The 9382-nt window shown below is 65.5% G+C and overlaps 1 protein-coding gene across 4 annotated transcripts; it reads left to right on the top strand.

The window, feature by feature from the left end:
* The first annotated feature begins 1810 nt into the window (after positions 1-1810).
* On the top strand, positions 1811-9360 carry CSF3R (colony stimulating factor 3 receptor). 4 transcript variants are annotated; one of them, XM_072027404.1, is made up of 17 exons: positions 1811-2228; positions 2671-2756; positions 2945-3046; positions 3307-3606; positions 3739-3862; positions 3981-4150; positions 5034-5188; positions 5631-5784; positions 5878-5960; positions 6089-6302; positions 6537-6725; positions 6949-7050; positions 7233-7379; positions 7577-7717; positions 7854-7944; positions 8106-8187; positions 8287-9360. In XM_072027404.1, exons 3-17 carry the CDS (start codon positions 2971-2973, stop codon positions 8779-8781), a joined length of 2523 nt encoding a protein of 840 aa, XP_071883505.1. In that variant the 5' UTR covers positions 1811-2228; positions 2671-2756; positions 2945-2970; the 3' UTR covers positions 8782-9360. The 4 variants fall into 4 exon arrangements, with proteins under 4 accessions (XP_071883505.1, XP_071883504.1, XP_038023234.2 ...); XM_072027403.1 differs by having other exon boundaries at positions 2668-2756; XM_038167306.2 differs by having other exon boundaries at positions 1812-2228; positions 2671-2843.
* The last annotated feature ends 22 nt before the right edge of the window (positions 9361-9382 follow it).

Genomic DNA, 9382 nt, shown 5'->3' with positions numbered 1-9382 from the left:
TGCCCCTGTCTGAAAGGCCAGCAGGGATCCAGCCTGACACAAATCACTGCAGGGAGGTGTTTGCACCCCAAAGCCCAGAGTAAAGCCTGGGGAAGCCATCCCTTAACCCATGCAGGAGGGGTCGTTAGCACCGCTAATTACACAAATTGATCAGAACTGGGGAAAAGGTGGTGAGGGGAAACTGAGGCAGGGGCAGGGGAGCAGCTGAGGCCCTGCCTGTGCCCACAGCCCCCAGGTGAGGGTTCCCAACCCCCCCAGGACCCTGCAGCGAGGCTCAGCTGGGGCCTCTGCAGGGCTGAGAGCCGGGGTTTGTTTGAATTAATCACACCAGGCTGCAATTAAACAGCTCCACTGATCCATTAGAGGCTGCACCAGCTTTGCACTTAGCTCCCGCATCTCACACGGCTGGCGGTGCTTTATTTTTCCAGGGAATGTGAAGAAGAAAGAAGAAATCTCTTTAGGGAGGCCGGTTCTTGCCGACAGATGAGCCAATGCAGGCGGGTAACATCCTTTACTTTGCCTAATGGCAGCGATTTAATTAGAGAGGGGCTGATGAAATGGCCGAGGGACGGATGGGGCTGGGCTCGGGGCTGCCCCTGTGCCCCTGCCCCATGCACACGGGGGCCCTGCTGGCCCCACCGCCCCGTGCCGTGCTTGGAGCCCATCAGCAGTGCCTGGATCCGTCATTTTCCACCACCTCCAGCACCGTGGGTGGTGCCCAGGGTGGCTCCAAGCGGTGCCACCAGCCCTTGGTGGCCATGGGGACGTCACGGCACTGCTCATCCTCCTGTCCCACCCTCGGGATGGGGTCCGTGGGTTTGTGAGAGTGACTCAGAGCCGGAGGGGAACTGAGAGAGCTGCAGTGGGGACGCATCCCCTCCTTCCACCCATCCCGCATCGAGCCCTCTCCCTGCGGGAACAGGGGGACAAAGGAGCCCTGGGGGCGGGCACCCAGGGGTGCTCAGCCCCACGGACACCCGTGGGGACACCCAGCCGTGGCCCCGTGCCCAGCAGCTTGTTTTTGCCCGGTTTTGTGTTTACAGCTTTCGCCATCCCTCGCCGGTTCCCACGGAGATGCCCACGTCGCCATAGCTACCGGCACCGATATTCCTGCTCTCAGCAGTAAACAGCCTGCAAAGAAGATTTCCGTGGTCAAATGCTGGGGGTTGCTACACCCGAGGGGAATGTTGCAAGGCCCCCCCTCCTGCCCCGCTGTGGGAAACAGCCCCCGTGGGGCTGCACTGGGATGGGGACGGAGCCCCCGAGTGTCCAGCCCCAGGGGGATGCCCACGTCTGGGTGCCCACCAAGGAGCTCGGTTGGGTTTTTCCCTTTTTGTTGAGCTTTTTGGTTGAAATCTTGTCCGAATGGCTGGAGATTGGGTGCTGGGAGCTGGGAGGGGGGGATTCAGGGAACAGCCCCATGCTGGGGTCGGGGGTCTGCAAGGTGCAACAGCCACAGCCTGGAGAGCTCCGTCCCAGCTCCAAGTGAGGTGCTGTGGGTGCGCCCCCCACCCCTGTCCCTCTGCATTTTGGGGAATATCAGCGTGGGGTGGGGAAGGGGGTCACGATCCCACGGCCCCACAGCCAGCAGCCTCGGCCCCACAGTCGGGCTGTTTGCAGCAGGGGTTGCGTGAGCGCCGAGCGGGGCGGCGCTGACGGCAAAACGCGTGCTCCGAATCCCGTAGTAAACACCCGTTTGCACAACAGCCACAGCCGCCGTTGCGAAGGCCGTGGTGCGTGGCGGGTTGGGCAATCCCCTGTTTACCCCACGGGACGCGGGTTTCCCCGGGGAGCCGATGGCTCCCTGCCGCTGGTGGCACTGCCCGCAGAGCCACCCGGCAGCCGGGTGCCACCCAGGGCGAGATGCGGCTGGAAAACCCCGCTCCAGCACCCCAAAACCATGTCCCCATCTGTTCCCCCACGCCGTGTCCCTCTCCGCAGCCCCAGTTTGGAGATGGTGGTACTGGAGCAGGGAGGGCGGGGAGGCCGGGTGCTGCTCCCCGGTGCTGGATGCGTGCGTGCCGCCGGGCTCTTTCCTTCCTGCAGCGAGCGAGGCAGCCCAGCCTTCAGGGAAGTGTTTTGCAATCACCTTCTTCAGAGAGTCGCAGCAATTAACGGCGCTGGTTTTGAGGAACTAACGGGGAAAGCAGCATGTTGGCAAACGGGCTGAGCGCAGGGAGCTGGAGGCCGGCGCTGGGAGCGGGCGGTGACGGCGGCCGAACGGAGAGGTAGGGATGGGGCACGGGGAGCTGGGGTCCCCTCGGCCACGGGTGGCTCTGCCGGCCCCTGTTTGGCACAGCCACGTGTGCCAGGGGGTTGTGGTGCCCCCGGGCTGGCTGCTTTCCTTCCGCCCATGCAGGACATCGGAGTGAGGGGAGAGGAGCTGAGAGCACTCAGAGCCGGGTGCTGGGATGGGGCAGGTGCCCAGCACCACGGGGATGAGGCTGGGACAGGGCACGGGGAGAGCTGGCAGCGGGACCCCTCCTGCACAGCCATGGGATGCAGCGCCAGAAGTGCAGGGAGAGGGTGCAGGCAGCACCCCGAGGCCCTGCAGGCTCGGCCAGCCCTGCTGCGTCGCCTTCATTCATTCGTTTCCCTGTCTGAGCTTATTTCTGCTGCCTGAAACCCCGGCTCTAACCCCTGCTCAAACCACAAATCTCTCCCCAGCAGGGGCTGAAGACACCCGATACAAGCTCAGCCCGTGGTGCAGCGAAGCACAGGGCGTTTGTGCCCCGGAGAGCCGGCGCCGAGACCTGGTGAGCGGGGTCTGCTGGTGGGGAGACCCAAAAGGACTCCTACAGCCCGGGGACAGACCTGTCCGTGCTGCAGAGGGGCAGCTGCAGGTGATGCCAAGGGGATGTCGTCCTCCAGGAACAATCCTCGGCCGTCACGGGCTCCTCTATCCCTCCGAGCCCCTTCCCAACTCGCTGCGTCTCCGTTCCAGGTGATGCCAAAGCCACGGAGCAGACCATGGCCAGGCGCGGTGTGGGGACGCCCTTGCTGCTGCTGCGGCTCTCCCTGCTCCTGCTCCTCCTCCGCCTGGGCGGTGAGTGGGGACCCAGCCCCGTGCCCCCAAAGTCCCCAAGGCACCCAGTGCCCATCCCACCAGCTGGGGCTGTGCTGGGGACAGGAGCACCGGCAGGATGGGGCCCGGCACGGCTGTGAAAGGCTTGCCCAACGCCCAGCTCTTCCCCTCCGGTGGCTGCGGGGCCCCTCTCAGGAAAGGAGCCCTGCTCCTGCCCTGCCTTGGTGCCGGGGGGGCTGAGACGGCTTTGTCACAGCCGTACCCACTCTCCCTTCCTGCAGGGACCCTCGGCTGTGCCTCGGTGGAGGTGGGCTCGCCCGTGGTGCCGCTGGGCTCGGCCGTCACGGCGTCGTGCAGCGTGCGCAGCAGGCTGTGCCGCGGGCTGCAGGGCGGGCGGGCACGGATCTCCTGGATGCTGGACAACGAGACGGTGGCTGGGAGCCAGGGCCGCGGCGCGGGGGACACCGAGGTGTCCAACCTGACCCTGCCCCAGTTCAACCGCACGCAGGCCAAGCTGTGGTGCTGGGTGGAGTGGAACGGGACCAAGCAGCGGGTCGGCCTGGCCGAGATCCGGGCGGGCTGTAAGTCCACCACGCACACATCTCCCCCTGAGGCACCGCCATCCCTGTGTGCTCCCCACAAGGTGGCCGAGGCTTCTCCAGACCCAAAATGGGGCATTTTACCCAGCTCCTCTCCTGGCTGCTCTCTCCTAGACCCCCCTGCCAAGCCCTCCAACCTCAGCTGCCTGCTCAACCTCAGTGACTACGGGCTGACGTGCCGCTGGCAGCTGGGAGCCGACAGCCACCTCCCCACCAGCGTGGTGCTCAAATGCTCCACGTAAGCCCTGCCGGGGGACACCATCCCCATCCCTTCCCTTCGGCTGCGTGTCCCAGCCCTCTCCCCACCAACCCAGCCCGTCCTCTGCCCCCTGAGCCCACCCGTCTCCCCCCTGCAGGAGCAGAGCCCCGGCGGTGACGGGCTGCACCCCTCAAGGTGGCCGCAGCCACTGCACGGTGCCGCGGCGCCTGCTGCAGCTGTACGGGCAGATGGAGATCTGGGTGGCCGCCTCCAACGCGCTGGGCACGGCCGAATCCGAGCGCCTCCGCCTCGACCCCATGGACGTCGGTGAGTGACGGCCGCCGCCGGCCTCCCCACGCACAAACGAGGGCCCAGGGAGACTAATTATCGGTGAGGGAGGGATATTAGAGCGCCGTTAGAGCGTGTCAGGCTCCCGGGTCGTATTTTACAGGCAGGTTGCCGTGATAAATGGCTTGCTGAGATGAATAGGTGCCAGCGCCGCGTTTCAGAGCTGTGCGGCGTGCGCCGGCGGGTTACGAGCCGTCGGTTGACCCGCTGCACTCTACAACTCTCTCCAGCAATTGATTCCCCATTTATTCAGGAGCTCCGTTAATAATGCATCCGGCTCCCATCAACTATTTATAACGGGAACCTTCCCAGACACCGCGAGGCGTCCTGCTGGGGGCGGGCTGCCAGCCAACCAGCCCAGCCGCCCCGCTCGGAGCGGGTCCTCGCCCCCATAGGGACACGGACCTGCTGCCTTCCTGGGCTGTGCACCGATCCTGCACCCCTCAGGGTGCTTCTTTCCCCCGTAGGAGTTAGCCCAGCCCGTGGTGTAAACCAGCTCTGGCCCCGTGCTCCTGAGCATCATCCCCATGTCCCAGTGTGGGGTGGGCACAGCCGGTGGAAACGGGGCAGCCCCTGCCCACCACGGGGCCAGCTGCAAATCTTTTGGTTCCTAAAGAAAAAGATGAATTTCCCCAGGCTCTCCCCGTGTGCTGCAGGTTGCTTGCACCTCATTGCTCTCCAGCTCCTGCCCCTTCTCGCAAAGTCTTGCCCAAAACATTTTGGGGAGGCTCCTCCCCTGCCCCCCAACCCCGAGCTCAGCACCCAGCCCCGCTGGGGTTCGAGGCGTTGGCAGCCCCATACCAGGATGCGGCCCCGGCACAGCCCCTCGGATGCCCCCAGCTCCCCCCATCTCTCCCTGCAGCCCAGCTGGAGCCCCCCGCCCTGCGGAGCATCCAGTCCATGCCCCCCCAGACCGACTGCGTCACCCTGGCCTGGGCGGTGGCACCGAGCAGCGCGCACATGGAGCTGTGGTGTGAGCTGCGCTACCGGCCCCCCAAGGACCCCAACTGGGTGCTGGTGAGTGCTACTGGGGGCAGCGGGGCCCTGGGGACTGCAGGAACCAGGGCATCCCCCCTGCTCTGAGCTCAGCCAGGTTTTGTGCCCTGCTTTCTGCACCCTTGGGCACATCCAGGGGCAGGTTGCAGCCCCCACGTCCCTCCCAGGAGGGATGCAGCAGCACCATTTTGCCTGTGGTGCCGTCGTAGTGGCTCCCTGCCTTCAAAACCCCAGGACAGTGCTTATGGGGTCAGCCCCTGAGCCTGGTCCTGATCCCAACCAGAGCAGCTCCCTCTTTTCCCCTCCTTGGAAGGGGAAGATGATGATGGGACGCGTGCAGTGACCATGGAAGAGGACCGCAGGGTGCCCCGCATCCCCACACCAGTACACAGCTCCCGGGGCCATACCCCACAGCTGGATGGGGTTTGGAGGCAGGAGCTGACTCTGTTCTGGCTGCCCCCAGGTCACCGGCATCGTTGGCCAGGCCGGCACGGCGCAGTGCTGCGGGCTGCTTTTCGGGACCCCGTACCTCTTCCAGATGCGCTGCCGGCGGCACTCGGCACACGGCCACTGGAGCGAGTGGAGCGCGGCCAGGAACCACACCACCCACGAGAAAGGTGGGCACAGAGGGGTCCGGGGGGGGACCCTGCACACCCCCTGAGCAGCGTGGTTGCAAGGACACCGCCACGCTCACCCCTGTCCCGCTGCAGCCCCCACGGGGAAGCTGGACGCCTGGTGGAGCACGCGGCCGGACCCGGCGGGCAGGAGGCTGGAGGTGCAGCTGCGGTGGAAGGTGAGAGTGTGTGGGGAGCGTGGGGTGTTGCCTTCGGGGCCGAGCACCCCCTGTAAGCACCATGGGGAGCACAGGGCATTGCCTTCGGGACCTTGCACCATCCCCTGTAAGCCCCCATCTGCACCCAGGCCCCGAGGCAACGGGAGGCAAACGGGCGTTTGCTGGGGTACCGCGTGGCTCTGGGACCCCGGAGGAGAGGCAGGGAGCCCCCGACTGTCTGCAACACCTCTGACACCCACTGCGACTTCACCGCCCCGGCGGGGACCAGGAGGGTTTACCTCTCAGCCTACAACGCCGCCGGCGAGTCGACAGCGACCGAGGTTTTGCTCCTGGAGAGGAAAGGTGAGGGTCTGAAAGAGCACCTCTCGTGGGCTGAAAGATTCCCCCTCGTAGGGGTTTGGGTGGCGTTTCTAACGTGGCTGCAGCCCCCAGGGAGGGTGAGCACCCGCGGGGCTCCCAAAGGGGCTCCCCACGAGGCTCCCTGGCAGCGCGCAGGGGCACGGGGGGCTCTTGGCTGCAGGGAGCAGGGCTGGGCTGCTCCCCTCTGCCCTCAGCCCCGTGGCTGTCCCCACGCAGGTCAGCCCCTGGCTGGGCTCCGGGCTGTACCCGCAGGTGAACGAAGCCTCTGGGTGCACTGGGAGGCACCCCGGGCCCCGGTGGCCGCCTACGTGCTGGAGTGGCAGCGGGTGGCCTCGGAGCCCGGCCACTGCAGCGCCTGCTGGCAGATGGAGCGCAATGGGGCCGCCACCTCTGCCCTCATCCAGGGTAAGCAGGGGGTTTTGGGGGGGTTCCAGGGGGATCCCAACCAGCTCTGCAGGGTTTTGTGCCCCAGGGTCTCTCCTGGGGCTCCCAGCAGCAACCCCTGCCCTGAGCCCACACCACACACTCCCTCCCTGCTCTCCATCGGCTCCCCAGGGGCTGGCACAACCGGGGGGGACTCAGCAAGCAGGACCCCCAGCCCGCAGCACCCCTCTGCTCTCCGTTGCAGATGGCATCGAGCCCTTCCAGCGCTACAACATCTCCGTGTGCCCCCTCTACAAGGATGCCATCGGGACGCCCACCCACACAGCAGCCTACTCCAGGCAGAAGGGTGCGTGTGCTGCCAGTATCTCCCCTCAGGGCCCACCTTGGTTCCCAAATTTAGGGGCTGTGCAGAAGATCTCAGCCCACCAGGCTAGGATTTGGCTTGCCATGGCTGCACAGAGCCCCCCCGAGGCACAGAGGCAGCAGCTCAGCGCCGTGCTCAGCCGCTTGTCCCGCTCCCCCTTCCAGCACCATCCCACGCCCCGAAGCTGCACCTGAAGAGCATCAGCAAGGCCCACGCGGAGCTCTGCTGGGACCCAGTGGCCGTTGAGCTGCAGAATGGCTTCATCACCAACTACACCATCTTCTGGGCCAACAGCACCGCTGAGGTGGCCAGTGAGTCCCGGCCCCACGCCCTGCCCCTCCTTGGCTGTCCATGGCATTGGGGTTGGAACTGGGTGGGCTTTAAGGTCCCTTCCAACCCAAACCCTCCCATAATTTTATGATTGTGCCCATCCACTCTGCCGGGCAGCCCTTGGTCAGGCTGTGCAGGGCATGGCCCAGCCCTTCCAGCAGCCCCCGTGCCTCCGCAGGTGCTGTTGTGAATTCCTCCTTCAATTCCTTCATCATCCGGGACCTGAAGCCATCGACCCTCTACAAAGTGCACATCATGGCCTCCACGGTCGGCGGCAGCACCAACGGCACCAGCCTCACCCTGGTGACCATGGTGCTGGGTGAGCATGGACGTGTGGGGTTTTGGGGATGCTGGAGGGGTGTGAGGGGACCCACCGGAGCCGGGTCCTGCCCCAAAATCTCCCCACCAGTCTGCAAGGGGCACTTCTTGCCGTGACCCTGTCCCCTGCTTTCCAGATGACATCGAGATCCAGATCCTCTTCCTGACCCTGGGGCTGATCTTCGTCCTGCTCACAGCCCTGATGATTTGCTTCCAGAAGAACGGGAGGTGAGCGCCAAGAGCCCCGCTGCGGGGTCAGGACCGGGCTCTGCATGGGGCTGGAGCTGCCCTTGTCCCCCGAGGGGCTGAAGGCAGGGAGGGGACGGCTCCAGCCCCACAGCAGCCAGCTCCTGGGCACCGCACTGACCCCCTCGTTGTGTCACCCCCAGGGTGAAGCAGCAGTTCTGGCCCAGCGTCCCCGACCCAGCCAACAGCAGCCTGGGCAAGTGGGTGCCAGCAGAGCTGCAGCAGGTGAGACCTCTGGGGCCTCCCCTGCAAGATGCTGGGAGGGGGACACACAAAAGGGGACCCTACAAACACGGCCATGCCATCAACGTGCTGTTCCTCCAGGAGCCTCCGCAAGTGCCCAGTGCGAAGGAGCCCGCCCTGGCGACCATTTCTACCGTCACGGTGCTGGAAAGAGCAGCAGGGAAGCAGGCACCCGTTTGGGGCAAGGATCCCCCCGCAGAGACCACCGTCGCCTTCCCCGGGGTACCCCAGCCCTACGTACAGCAGGACGGCCCCGGCAGGGCCATGGGGCCGGGCACCGGCTCCTACGGGAGCGGTGAGACCGTGCAGTACGCACAGGTGGCAGGGGACGGCTACAAGGGCCAGCAGCACGTCCCGTGTCGCCTCTACCTCCGCTCCAGCTCCACGCAGCCCCTGCTTTTCGACCGCAGCCCCAGCCCCAAACCCTACGAGAACCTGTGGTTCCATGGGGCCGCCCCCAGCCACGGCTGCCAGGGGGCCGGGGGCTTCTTGGAGGAGCCCCTCATCGACTTCCCCCTGCTGCAGGGCCTGCAGATCAGCGGGGCCGAGGAGCTCCACGACTTCCAGCGGTGTTAATGGCGCCATCCCGTTATGGGACCAAAGACCCCGGACCAAACTCCACTCCATGATCCGCCCCCCTGTGCCCCCCAAGCTGGGCATGGAGCCTCCCTTCTGTTGACCCTAAGAGCCTGCAGCCCCCGGGGTGCTCTGTGGGGACCCTGGGCTTGTCCCTTTTGCTTTCCCATCCTCTTTTGCTTTCCCATCCCTTTTTTCTCCCATCCCTTTTGCTCTCCCATCCCCTTTGCCCTCTGCTCCTGTCCCCCATGCCCCCCAAGCTGGGCATGGAGCCTCCCTCCTGCTGCCCCCCAAGGCCCTGCAGCCCCCAGGGGTGCTCTGTGGGGACCGTGGGCCTGTCCCTTTTGCTTCCCCACCCCCTTCACCCTCCTGTCCCCTTTATTTTCCCCCTCTACCCCTGTCCCCCCCACGACCCCACAGCCTGGCTGTGAGGCGCGGGCAACCCCTCCCTGCAGAGCAGCCCTAACCGGGGGCCTCCCAGTGCTGCGTCCCCGCCTCCCCTGATAACAACAACCCCAAAGAAAACAAAATAACAACAAAAATAAAAATAAACAGGGATCAGCCCGGGGTGGGCGCTCATTTTGGGGGATTTTTTGGGGGA

Source organism: Anas platyrhynchos, chromosome 24, assembly GCF_047663525.1.
Source record: "Anas platyrhynchos isolate ZD024472 breed Pekin duck chromosome 24, IASCAAS_PekinDuck_T2T, whole genome shotgun sequence".
Lineage (NCBI taxonomy): Eukaryota > Metazoa > Chordata > Aves > Anseriformes > Anatidae > Anas > Anas platyrhynchos.
This window is presented reverse-complemented; position numbering and strand designations above follow the sequence as displayed.

Coding starts and splice junctions, on each gene's coding strand:
- CSF3R (XM_072027404.1), top strand. CDS start 2,971: ATGGCCAGGCGCGGTGTGGGGACGCCCTTGCTGCTGCTGCGGCTCTCC. Junction 3,607..3,738: donor GGCCGAGATCCGGGCGGGCT/GTAAGTCCACCA, acceptor GCTCTCTCCTAG/ACCCCCCTGCCAAGCCCTCC. Junction 7,380..7,576: donor CAGCACCGCTGAGGTGGCCA/GTGAGTCCCGGC, acceptor GTGCCTCCGCAG/GTGCTGTTGTGAATTCCTCC.